This window comes from Varanus komodoensis, unplaced genomic scaffold, assembly GCF_004798865.1.
Source record: "Varanus komodoensis strain SLA01 unplaced genomic scaffold, ASM479886v1 scaffold1, whole genome shotgun sequence".
NCBI classification, from domain to species: domain Eukaryota; kingdom Metazoa; phylum Chordata; class Lepidosauria; order Squamata; family Varanidae; genus Varanus; species Varanus komodoensis.
Genome location: NW_025335268.1, coordinates 47075118 through 47088784, shown reverse-complemented (window position 1 = coordinate 47088784; position 13667 = coordinate 47075118). Strand labels below are relative to the sequence as shown.

At 41.2% G+C, this 13667-nt stretch overlaps 1 protein-coding gene across 1 annotated transcript in view; it reads right to left on the bottom strand.

Annotated features, from left to right (window-relative positions):
- Positions 1 to 13449, bottom strand: part of MOXD1 (monooxygenase DBH like 1) — a 54881-nt gene extending 41432 nt beyond the window's left edge. Inside the window, exon 1 of the mRNA XM_044449030.1 lies at positions 13053 to 13449. Coding sequence (XP_044304965.1) covers positions 13053 to 13313 — 261 coding nt within the window. The 5' untranslated portion in view covers positions 13314 to 13449. The remainder of the gene's footprint in view (positions 1 to 13052) is intronic.
- Positions 13450 to 13667: the final 218 nt, after the last annotated feature.

The following is a 13667-nucleotide window of genomic DNA, read 5'->3' as shown; positions in this document are numbered from 1 at the left end:
AGAGAAAGAGAAAGATCTGAATTATCTGAATTCCATATCCTTTTCAGTTTTCTGTAAAATAAATATTCAAATAATACCATGTAATTCTGAAGCAAGTATTTTACTTTGTCGTATCAAAAATGCCTCTGAAATTTAGGTTCAGAGTACTTTCTATGCTTATTCAGAGGAGGTGTAACAAAATGCAATCAAATTTACCAACAATATAACCAGTGGGTTTATAGATTGGAAGAAATTTTTTAAACAAGATAACTTTGACAAATATCTTGAAGATCATATTGTACAGATGGTGTTTCTTTGCATCATCCTTATGAGTTTGAAGAACATATATTTTGCTTTGTGTTTGCTGTTTTAGAATATATAAGCCAGGGATGGGAAACATGTCATTCTAGATGCTTTCTGGATTGCAACTTGCATCATCTCTCAACACTGGCTATGCTGACTAGGGATTTCTAAAGTAGCAATTCAGCAACATTTGGAGAGCCACATATGCCACACTGCTAATGTGTTTAAGATTTTTTTTACATTATGTCCACCTGTTTCTTTCAATGTTCTCTTCTCCTCCGTTGCTTTAAAATCAAGAAATAAATGTTCTTAGTTCCCATATAATTAATTCCCTGTCCATAAGCTTAGTCACAATGGAGAAAGCAAAGCAGTTATCCTATAGCTAATTTATTTACTTTCTGGGTTAAAATATTAAATAAAATATGATATTGTTGTACACTCTTCACGTAGCTAACCACTCCGATCTTTTAGTTCCGCCTGCACACCCTTGAGGAAGGATTATCCTGGTCCACAGTGTAACAGAAATATGATATCATGAGTAAGCTGTATCTGTAATGTGGTGTCATTAACCTATTCACCCCAAATTCTTTGTCAAAATGTACAGCTGGCTTTCTGACTTTGATTCCACACTCTACATCCCTGTAACTCCAGCTACTGGGGTGTGTCTAATACCGTTGGTAAGCTGTTCCATCAGCACGACCGGAAAGCAGGGTGCTTTCCCATCTTTTCCCTGCAGTCCCTGTGGACCCACAAACTTGGCTCATGATTGCTGGGAACCCCCACCAGTGCAGATTTCAGGATGGCAGGGAGGAAGACGAAGGAAGACAAAAGGGATGATGTTGAAACTACTGTCCAATTTAAACCACTGTCTCAAAACCAACCCTGGGGTGGTCATTCCAAAACAGATAGAAACTTACAGAGCAGTCTGACAATATGGCCATATTTTCTCTTGTGAGCTCTGTAAGCCCTTCATGCCTTATTTTCTTACTTTGCTCACAGTAAATATGTCAGTTCCACACCAAAGATGGTGACATCATCTCTAACAGCACAATTCTATAAATGTTTCCTAAAAGTAAGTCCAATGGGCCTTACTCTCAGATAAATTGATATGGGATTACAATTTAATTCAGTGAGACACTGAGCTAGCTGTAGCTGCTTTGCTTCTGTCCTATTTTTCCAGCAGACATTGCTTTTAGAACACATTATACTTAGCATTTGAGCTTTGTTTCAAGAAGTTAAGACAACTGACCAAAGGAAAAAAACCGGAACAATTACAAGGTGGGTAATTCAGAGGACAAGAAAGGAGAAGGAGATGTTAGTGGAGAAACTGTTCCAGTCAGCAAGATGCAACTGTTTATCAATACTCTGTTGGCATGATGTCACAGGTGGTTCCCTATTGATCTCTGGCCTACTTGCAGCTCACTCCAAGAAGAACCTTCACTGAAGTGCCTCCATTTCTCTGGAACTCCCTCTTTTTGGAGGTCAGGCAGATGCCAAACTGTGCTTTTCAGTGCTTCCCCAAAATACTTTTGTTTCAGGAATCCTTCCCAAACTAACCTGCTATGATTTTATTGATTTTATTTTAACCATTCTTTTGCTTTTCTATGTCTCTTGTACACCACTCCAGAAGTTTTATACTCAAATATGAGGGGTATATAAATCTTGTAAATAAATAAACTAACAAATAAATAATGTTGTTTCCCCCATTTTCCTACTTTGAGGCAAATTTAAGTCAGGTTTACATGTTACTTTTAATGGCATTATTACTGTCACACCATCATCCAAAGTTGCCCTGAACAAAGTCAATGTCTTCTGCAATAGCTATGAGAACACAGAAAACAGCCTTATAGCAGCTTTACACTACACTGGCAAAACTCAGGTGCAAGGCCAGTATGTATATAGCATGAATGGGAAAGGCATGGTGCTCTAGACATCTCTGGATTTCAGATCCCAGTGTGTTTCAATATTAGCTTTACTAGCCGGGGCTTGAAAATTGATTTGTTTGAAACATGATATCAAAGGAAAGCTTTGCAAATAGCCTGGGCTGACAGAAAGATGGGTCCTTGATATGATTGTGGATGAGGGGGCTGTCCTGCCTTCTATCACTGAGACCTGGAAGGCTGAACTGAAAGGAATCACTCCCAGCTGTGCCCTCCTGGGTACTCAGTACAGCACCAACATCAACTTGAGGACTGGGGAGAAGAGGTGGCCATGGTCTATAGGAATACAATCTCCCTGTTGGGTGTAAGAAGCATGGCAGCTTGGGGCAGTAATTCTCTTGGGCTGCTGGCTGTTTCCCAGACTATTCTTCAAAATCAGAAAGTGAATTTGATCACAATGGAATTGGGGAAGATGGGCAAGGACAAGATTCTCAGATGCAGGCAGATGAGGTGATTATCTCAAGGCTAGGTATCTCACCTAGCAAGGTACTTCCTGGGAATGGCCAAGATGTACAGGTGGTGGAAGGGACTGCTGAGGATGAGGAACTCTCAGACACAGGCCCAGCCCCTGCCATTTACCCTATGAAAAGGTGTCACCAGAGAAAGGAGGCTCAATTGAATGAGCAACACATAGAGAAGGAGGCATGAGGGCACCTCCTGCTGGGGCTCAGGCATGTTCATAAGGGTAGTTTCTGGAGGTTAACAGTAGGTTGCATATAAGCTGCTGTGAGCTGAGGTTTCTCCTTCAAGCAGACAAGTCACAATTTTCCTTGAAATATGTTCTTTATTGCTCCCAGGTGCAAATCACCCAGAACAGATCTCTGAACATGCACACAGCAGTTTGTTGAAGCCAAACATGGGTCCTAGAACAAATTTGTCCCAGAACAAATTAACCCAGAACTTTCCCTAGAAGCCACATGACAAAACTGAGCCTGTCATACTTTAGAACCAACATGAGGAGCCAAGACTCACTGGAGAAGACAATCATGCTAGGGAAAGTCAAAGGCAGAGGAAGAAGAAGACCAAGTAAGAGATGGATTGACTCCAGAAAGGAAGCCACAGCCTTAAATCTAAAATAGCTAAGAAGGGATGTCATGGAATGGACATTTCGGACGTCTTTCACCCTTAGGGTTGCAATAAGTTGGAGATGGCTTGACAGCACATAACAGCAACAGATAAGACTGATGGGAACTGCTGTCCACTATCCTGGGCAGAAGGTGGGCAAGAAATGCATTCCACAAACCTGCTATCTAACTATGCTGTTGCATCTAACCAAATTAATATAGGAGTGATATCTAGTGGTAATATATAGGAATGGGAAGGCTATGGTGATGACATACACCCATGCCAGCTCAATGCAGTGTGTTAATAGGGCTTCAGATCATTGCTGATCATAGCGGAAGGGGGTGGGTGTTGTGCTACTCCTTACTGATTTAAACTATCTATAGTCTGACAAATTTTAACATGTTTTATAGCAAAGATGGAAATCAGCATTAAAAAAGCACCCTAAGCAAAAATAAACTCCTGGGTGGAGCCAAACCAATATCTTTCATGCACTGAAAATTGTTTAAAATCGAGGCAACACATTGTACATTGATTTTACAGTTCATAAAGACGGGGTGTATAATTCCCTGCAGATGAAGGCACTGAGGATGAATTGCTCCTTACATGCTGTTGACCCTCTATCCCTCTCTCAAAAGGATTTTCAGTTGATATGGTTTCTGATTAGAGCTATACAAAATGGCAGGGAGAGTAATTTCTTATGGATGTAATGAAATGATGTAAATAAGCCCAGTTTTATCCTTCAAGAATGTAAGCACAGCTGCAAATGGAACCTTGAGAGGAAAAACATCTCAGCTGTCATTGTAGGCTTGAACAGGTGCTTATATGCAGAATAAATCCTCCAAATACTTGACAACCTGCGATATATTTTGCCTCCTTCCATTAGTAATGTAAATGAGAACAAAACAGCCAACTGCACTGGGTTTCTCAAACACAATTGATCACAACGTTGAGTTATACAAGTGTAGTGGGGCATATGGACCATTATGCTTGCGAAGTGTTAATTATGTTCCAAGTGAACACAAGTTATCTCTTCCAGTTGCCATACTGTATGTAGCATCAGACTTGTACAATGGCCAGTGGGTTGGGTCTGGTTGTAAGAAAAACATAAGAACGTAAGAAGAGCAGTGCTGGATCAGACCAAAGACTGACTAGTCAGCTTTCTGTTGCCACTGGCCAACTAGAAACATATGAGAAGCCTGCAAGCAGGACATGAATGTAATCACATCTTCCTGCTGGTGTTCTCTTGCAACTGGAATAGAGAAACATACTCTCTTTGTTACTAGATGTAGAATATAACTGTAAGTAGTAGCAGAAATACTGTGAATGGCTGTAAGAGCCAGACAGTGAGGAAAGCTGACAGGAAGAAAATTGATGCTTTCAAAACATGGTGCTGGAAGAGAGCTTCACAAATACCCTGGAATGACAGAAAGAGAACCAAGTGAGTGTTAAATCGAATCAAGCCAGAGCTTTCCTTAGAAACTTAATTACAGAACTGAGGCAGTAATACTTTGGACACATCATGAGAAGGCAAGATTTCTCAGCAAAGACAATCATGCTAAGGAAAATTGAAGGAAAAAGAAGACCAAATAGAAGATGGATTGACTCCATTAGGGAAGCCACAGCCTTGAATTTGAAAGACCTGAGTAGGACTCATGGACAGGGCATTTTGAAGGACTTTCATATATAGAGTTACCTTAAGTCAGAGACAACTTGACAGCACATAATGATGGCTAGTAGAGATTGATATCCATTTCCGCATGAATTTGTGTAATACCATTTTAAAGCCATCCACATTGTTTGTCATCACTAGTGGATTCCATAGTTTGACTGTCCATTGAGTAAAGAAGTACTTTCTTTTATCTGAATCCTGAATATCCCACCAATCATCTTCATGGGATTACACATCTTAATACATTTCTTGTATTTTGAAAGAGGGGTAAAATCTTTATCTCAACTTTCTTGGCCAGTGGGGAACCTGCTGCCAAGAAAGTAAAAGAGGCTCTTGATGAGAAGATGCTCCCTATACATTTCTTCCTTCATTTTTTACAGCTGTCAGAAGGCAAGCCATCCAGAAAGAAACAAGGCACAAGTTATCTTTACTTGCAAAAGGGGCTTCAGGACAATTCAAACCTCTTCATGGAAGCTTCTTAAAAAATTTACACATCTCCTTTATATCATTATTATTTATTTATTTCAAGCTTTTCTAGATCGTCACAATAGCCACATGGTTCTCTGGACAGTTTACAGCAATTTAAAATATAGTGAAACAAGAGTATAAAGATCCTTACGCATTATAAACAAATGCAATAAATACAACCATCAATTCCAGAGACACCAACCAAATTGACCTCAAACAGAGGCCAGATTGGGCACATTTTATATTTGAAGATACCAATTTTGAAATTCGTAAATTAAAATACTAACTTAAAATTAGAATTAAGAATTAGAATTAATACTGTCAACAATTAAAATACTAAAAAAATAAACAAGTCTTTGCCTGGTGCCATAATGTACACAAAGTAGGTGTCTGGCACACATCTCTGGAGAGCCAATTCCAAAGATGGGGCACTATGACTGAAAAGGCCCTACACCAAATCGCTCCCTTCCTAGCATCCTTTAAAGGGGCCCCCCAGAGCAGGGCCTATGATGAAGATCTTAGATCTTAGGGTCTATGTGTACACATGTTCCTTTAGCTATTCAGCATTTAAATTCTCTAGAGCCTCATACGTTAGAACGAGCAACTTAGTGGGCCCTGACTTCAGTCAGCAGCCAATGTAACTGATAATGGATTGATGGTAAATGTTTAGTGCCACCAGTCCTTGTTAGCAATCTGGCAGTTCTTTTTGCACCAATTGAAGTTTCCAGGCCATTTTCAAGGGCAGCCTCACATAAGGCACATTACAGTAGTCCAGCCAAGAGGTTACCAGAGTGTGGATTACTGTTGCTAGATTCTGCCTGTCCAGATAAGGTCAAAGCTGACAAATTAACCGGACCTAGTAAAAGGTGCCCCTGGCTACAGAGCCCATTCGGTACTTGAGGGTCAGCTCAGGATCCAGAAGTACTGAAGCTCCTGGCCCTGTCCAGTAGGGGATGTGCAACCTCATCCAGGACAGGTCAGATATCCTCAATGAGAGCCCTTTAGTTTCTACCAGTACTCAGGAAAGCAGAAATAGGTGCTCTCCTACATTTTTAAGAGAAAAGTAGTTTTGACAGCAAGATTCCTTTTAAAAAGGGAATGATTGATTTGGAATGGGATGGCTTTGGACTGGGTCACACGTCTGTGTACTTCTTTAACTGGAAGTCACAATCTTTTCAAAGAAATTTTTGGAGAATGTAAAGAAAAGAGCATCACATTTTAAAAAATGCTTGCCAGGTATAAATGATCAGAGAAAGATCTGAGTGCATTTTGAATTGAAGTAGATTTGCTTGGCAGACAATGATTCCTCCAGTGTGAATCCTCTTACAGACTTACTCATTGTTTAGTTAATGCATTTTTATATATGCCAAGTATACAAGTTACAAAACAAGTTTTTGACATGTTATTGGCAACAACTCTGAGATGAAATCTAGGCATATAAAACTGATTTGTAACTTGTATACTTTGAAAACAAAACCCAAACATCTAGAATGGCCAATCTTTTGTTCATTTAAATATTTTTGAGAATTCCATTCCAGGTATAATATCCATGTCTGATGAGGTCCTTTATACTTCAGTCATAAAATGCCATGTCCCATGAATGTGGAATCTCTCTCAGGTTTAGATAAAACTCTGCATCAGTTTAATTTCATCCTGTTATCAAACATATGGATGAAAGCATCACAAGTAAAGAGTCAGTTCCTGCTCTTGACAGTTAGCACTTGTCCTCTTTATTTCCAGGGGCGGTGCTAACAGAAGGTACAAGAGAAGCCAGTCGGAGAAAATACATGCAACCATGACACTAAAAAGCCAGGGGGGATTCTTATGGCTACAATGATTTCTCCCAGTTACTTAAAGACACGAAATGCCTCCAACCAAGCTCCAACTGAGATGAAAGCCTGCACCAGCCTGACATTCCTCCACTTCTGCTTTTCAATTTGTTTTCTAAACATGTCTTGGTTGCTCTTGGCATGAGTGCATTCAAAAGAGCATACAGTTCTTGTTCACTAATTTCTGGCCTTTTAAAACCCATTCCACTGTAATATCTAACTTCATTTCCTGGGATGCATTTGATAAACAGATATCCTTATTTTGGGTGTGAGCTAATGAGCAAGGGTTATAGAAAATACAGCATTTTCCAGTACTAATGAAGAACTATTCATAAAAGGATTTATGCCTCAAATAATGGCTATTTTTGTGTAAAAGTTCAACAGAAAGATTTTACAATGCAACCTTCTTGTACAACTCGCACAAAACAGGCATTCATGAGGCAGGATTACTCTCTGCAGAAGGGATCTCTCAGCTACTGCATGCTGTGGATAGGGATGCACAATTCCAGAAGGGGGTGGAGACCATGGAGAAGGCCCACAACTGAGCAAGAAAATGCAAGCTGTGTCAATTAACAAGCACAAAAGAGAGGGCTTTAAAAAAGGGTCGATGCAAAAGTGCGCACTGCCTTGAGCTCCCTCACGGCAAGCAATCTGTTGAAAAACTCATCTCAGCAATATTGCAAGGGTAATACAACTACCAGCATGAAGAGACTGAGCAATTTCTCTGAGGCGGCACCCATCTTTACTCCATCAAGCATCTTTGCTTCACCGCACTGAGTTCTGCATTTCTGGCTCTCTCTGTGCGTGCATTTTCTGTCTTTAAACACATTCACATTAGCCACTCTGGTCTGCAGCTAGTTCACTACCATCTGCCTTAAAAGGTGCCTGCGATTAGCTACAGAGCAGCTCATGGTTCTGTAAACTTTTTCCCTGGTAGTTCAACCCTCCCTCTTTTCCCACCCCTCATAGAAGAGCTATTAACCATGCTTGAGAGACCCCTCTTATTTAAGCATGAGCCTTTCACTTTCCACATAGTTAGTGCTGGGATCCCACTCTAATCTCCGAACTCCTGGAATGCTTGGCTACTGACACACCATTCCCTGCTCACCCTCACTCAACCACACATTTAAAGAATGTGCTGGCCTTTTGTAAAGGTTTTTATTATTATTATTTCTGTCTCCATAACATAATTGCACCTTTCAAACTGATTGATCTATTTAGAAAGGGGTAACAGAAGTGTCTTTCATGTTCTGTTCCATCATACCAAATACAGCGGCAGAAGCCTCAGGTAAAACACAGTGCTAACTTCAAGAGGCCATGTGTGAAAAATTCTTTCAATTTATGTTTGTATGAAATTTTCCTGATCTCTAGTACTTGGGAAGAAAAGCAAAAACTGTTGAAGGTTTTGAAACAAACATACAAACAAACTGAAACAAGAAAGTTCAAGTCTGTTTGCACACACTGTTGTGTGCATTTATTCACTCAGATTCCGCAGTTCAGCATCTCCATTGTGGTCTTTCACAGATGTCAGTTAAATTTATCTGTATCAGCCTTGTCTTTAACAATGCACCTGGTAGCCATGGGCAATCAGGAATGCCATGCCAACAAGTGAGCCTTGGGGAGATGGATAGATCACTCCATTCCTCATGCATAAGGCTGTTTAGCTTCTGTGCCAGCTGAGGAGTATGGAAATTCAGTGGAGGACATGGAGCAGAAAAAGTCGTCTGCTAGTCATGGAAGAAGTCAAATTTCCAGCATGGTAGTACACGCCAATAGCCTGTTTGAAGAATGGGATATAGTTTGCTAGGGTAGCTACTTAAAAAACAAAACAAAAAACAGAAGCTTGTATACAAGGTTGATCTATCGTCTCAGGAATGGAAGAAAAGTAGTTTCATTTTATAAAAATCCTCTCAACTGCAAATTCTTTGGGGCAAGAACTTTCTAAAATTCTTATAAAACTATTTATATTATCATGTATATTGATAGCATTGTAAACAACTACAGTGCAGGTTTATGCATTTATGAATGGAAAAGATTAATAATTAAAAGAAAGCATAATTAAATATATCTAATGTATATTTATGCACAGAACTTTTACAGAAATAAATTGACTTAAGGGAAGGATGGGATGGAAATTCATTTGATTTACATTTTAGTGCAATTTACCTTATTTTGTATTTCCCAATTTCTATGTTGTAAAACAAAAGAAAGGAAGAAAGCTGATCACATTAATTATCCTTTAAAATCTGCACTCTTTTAAATTTTGCGACACCATTAAATGTAAAATGTGCATATAAAAATGCTCACCAAATTGTGGAAATTGCATACAAAATTCACATACAAGTATAGAATTGCATAAAAATGCACGCAAATGTTTGTGTGCACTTTTAAAAAGAAATACTTCAAGCTGCTATGGAAATGGGATGAACTGAACCCTGAAAAAATCAGAAGAACCTACAGATTTGGCCATTTGTAGCCAAAGTGCATCCTATTTTATTCTGCATTGTAGCCAATGACTTTCAGATGTAAATAATTTCAGATTCATAAGATTTAAAATTTAGTAATCAGTCCTAAATCTATGGAATTGAATCTATGGTAAATGCTGCCATACTTGAACATAAATGTCCGCATTTTACTATTGATAATCAGTAAGCTTTATATATATATATTCAGTAATAAAATGATATTTCATATAATGTTGATGTCTCCATTCACTCCTATTTGTCTTTAACCATATTGTACGTTCTAAAAGACTGCAATCCTATATTCAGTTATGTGGAGGTAAGTCCCACTGAACTTAGTTCATCTTACTTCTGAGCAGACCTGCAAAGGCTTCCTACTTGTTCAATAATCTCTTTGGTATCAGTGTTATCACTAAAAGGAGAAAGGGACATTTTGATTGGTCAAATGAGACTGACATTGATTCACAAATATTATATAATATATATTTACACGCAATGCTGTCAATCAGTGTAAACAATACTGGGCTACATCAAGAAAGTGTCTGACCTGATGTAAGACAGTATCCTATGTTCCTATGTCTTTTTATTCTGGGACAGGCTGTTAAATTAACTTAGGAGCCTTTTCGTGAGAGATATTGTCAAAAGCTTCTTTGAAATTCAAGTATATAATGTCAACCATACCTACTCTATTAGATTTACATTTTTGTCTAAAAGGATTCTAAAAGGTGTGTTGGATAAGCCTTAACTATGCAATCCTTTTCATAGGTACTCAAAAATTGGTTCCACAGGAGTGAGTTCAGGTAAGAACTGCAGCTTTTGAATGCTTTCTACCAATTTACTTGGTAGCTGTTAGGCCAACAGGATATTATTTGAAGGCTCTTACAGCAGTCACTGCTCTGAAGCTAAGAGGGTCATTGCTAGGAGGGGAGACCACCTGGAACCATATATAACTACCTCGAGTCTCATAATAGAAGAAAGGTAGGGTTTCAATGTAGCAAATAAATAAATAAATAAATAAGCAAGGAAGCAAGCAGGTCTCCAATTGACAGTTTGCTAATTTGCAACCATTTGGTAAGGAAGATTTGATTCTTATTACTTTACTACAACCATCACTTTTAAATCAATTTCACATTTTCCTCCAGTCAGATATTTAACTGGGTGACTGTCACCTAAGCTTGGTGGTGATTTGTTAATGTTTTATATGTCTGCAAAAACTAAGGAAAGGATTATATGCTGTTGCTACATGAAGTTCAGGCACTGACATGTACAGGAACTATCCAATACTGTTTTAGATATTATAAGCTAACATATTACTTATGTTATATGCTATTACTTATGTTATAAGCTATTACTGTTAGCTTATAAGGGGAATGCCTGGTCAGACTGATGTCTTCAGAAATGAAAGAGACAGAGGTAGCCATAAGCTAAAGTAATCATGCAGTGTACACAGACTGTGGAATTGTTCTGAAGTCTAGTATTTAGTCTAGTACCCTAGTATTGGAGAAAAAAAACACTACTCTTGTTTCTAAAGTCCAAAGGTGTTTACAGAAAGCATTTAAGGAATAGAGGACAAAATATCAGGTATTATGAATCAGAATCACCTTCCCTAACATCAGCTGCAACCAGCATTGCCAGTGGTCAGAAATGCTTGGGGCTCTTGTCCAAACATCTGGAGGCATCAGGATGGGGAGGGCTGAATTAAAGACAGAGGTTATGATTCATCACTTTGTGATTCAGCCCACAACTCCTGCTTTTACAATATTATTTGTTTCAATTATGTACGCATTTTCCAGTCAACTATCCAATAAATGTCACAGGCATTGTTCAACTGATCTACCATCTTGGAAGAGGAGAACTTTCCATCGGAACTGATGAGATACAAAAGAATCTTTCTCCTGGGAGTTAAAACTGTTGCTGGAGGAGATCACAGCGGGGCACTTGCCAAAGGGGTTACTTATTATTAATATTAATATTAGTAGTAATAATAATTCTATTCCACCCATGGCCAAAGCTCTCTGGGTGGTTTGCAACATTTAAGTCACCCATCCAGATTTCAACCCAGCCCAACCCTACTTAACTTCCAAGACTAGGCAAGATCAAAGACTTCAGGCTATATGGAAGCTACAAAAGGAAATGGGAGGAGAGAGTGTTCTAGAGAACATAGAGGATGTTCTGAGAGTCCTTAGGGCAGAAGGGCAAATAAGACATGTTTCACATTATTAATCACAAATTATTTTTTACTCTGAGATCATGTGGATGTGCAGATATACTTTGGAACTCTTCATAATTAAAAAAATTCTACAGCCAAGGCTACAGTCTTACCTTGCAATAAGCACCACTGAACATAGCTGAATTTACCAGTGACAAACTAGGCACAGCATTGCTGTGTCAATGTAAGATGAGAACCAGAGAGTTGGGAATAATAGGGATTATTCACAAGAGCATGGCTTTGCCTAGTCCTTCAATTGGCATGCTGCCCAGCCGGTGACTTCACTGCACCCAGATGTTCATCCTAGGTAGAACTTAAATAGATCAAATCCTGCCAAGATACATGAACACGGAACCTGTTTCAGAACCAGGACTCAACCTGTGAGACAAGTCTGTTGACACAATTTGCCACTTTTCAACCCCCCCTTCGAACTGCTCTGTTCTGCGCCACCCTGCTGTAGGGCTGTCCTCTTTTCCATAAAAAAATCATGCATACCATAATAACGCCACAGCACATTTTAACGCCTGTAATTTCATGTCTTACCATGCTACTTTTCTGAACTGACAACAAAGTCAGCTGCTTATCTTTAAAACACTTTAAATTTCCCAGGGTTTTCCCTTAGGAAATAAGCCTTCTAACACCCGGTAAAGAAAGAGGGGCTTAAGCGCTCATCTGGAGAAGTAAACACAGGGGTGACATCGCATTTCAATCAATATTCCTACATGTCCTTGGCACAAGTTGCCATGGCTAAACTTAGCCCAAACTCCACTTAACTTACCATATAATTTATGAATGACCTTCTTGTGAAGCGTGCCTCTTAGCATACACATGAGTACCCTGCTGGCCTCTGAGCATATGCAAAGTGCACTACTACGCTGGAATAAGGAACGCAAACCCATCCTCCTTAATTGGTGGGATCACTAGACAACTCCAAGAAGCCTGTCGGTGAACTGGACGTGGGAACGGCGTGGCTGAGGAAGCCCTCCTTCCTCCACTGCGTCCTTCCTGGAGCCCCCGCGCAACGCGCGCCGCTCCCCGCGCAGCGCTGGCCGCGGGGGTCCAGAGGCGCCCTCCGCTCCCTCGACGGCGCCGCCAGCCCTCAGCCCCCGCGCCGCCGCGCCCGCTCACCTGCAGGTAGGGCTTGCCCCGCTCGATCCCGCCCACCACGATGTCCGCCGAAGTCATGGCCCCGGACGCGGAGAAGCCGAAGCCCACGTAGCCCTGCGTGCGCACCTCGACGAGGAAGGCGATGGCGCTGCCCTGGCGGGCCCACGAGAGCCGGTAGCGGGAAGCCCCGTCCAGCACGGCGCTGTGCGGGTAGCGGCGCCCGGGCACCCGCGGCAGGCCCCATAGGAGCAGCAGCACGAGCGGCGGCGGCCAGGCGCGCATCCTCTCCGCGGCGCAGAGGCCGAGCGGGCGCCAGCCCGCACCTCTCCGCTAGTCCGGGCAGCGCCTTCGACCGAGGCAGCGGCTGGTGCTGGTGCCGGTGCTGGTGCCGGTGCTGCTGCCGCCTTTTGGCGCCACCGCTAGTCGCTGCGCCTGCTAATGGGAGGGGGCGGGAACCGGGCAGCCCGCCCCTTCCACTAACTGTCTTCGAGGGCTGAGGCGAGGCGGGTGGGCTGGTCCCCGAGCACGCTCCGAGAACGACAGCGGCGGGCTCTCATTCGGGCGCAGCCCTTCGTAGAGTAGACCCATTGGAACGCATGGAGGCTCAGGGAGAGCAATTTCGGACGCAACCGGTCG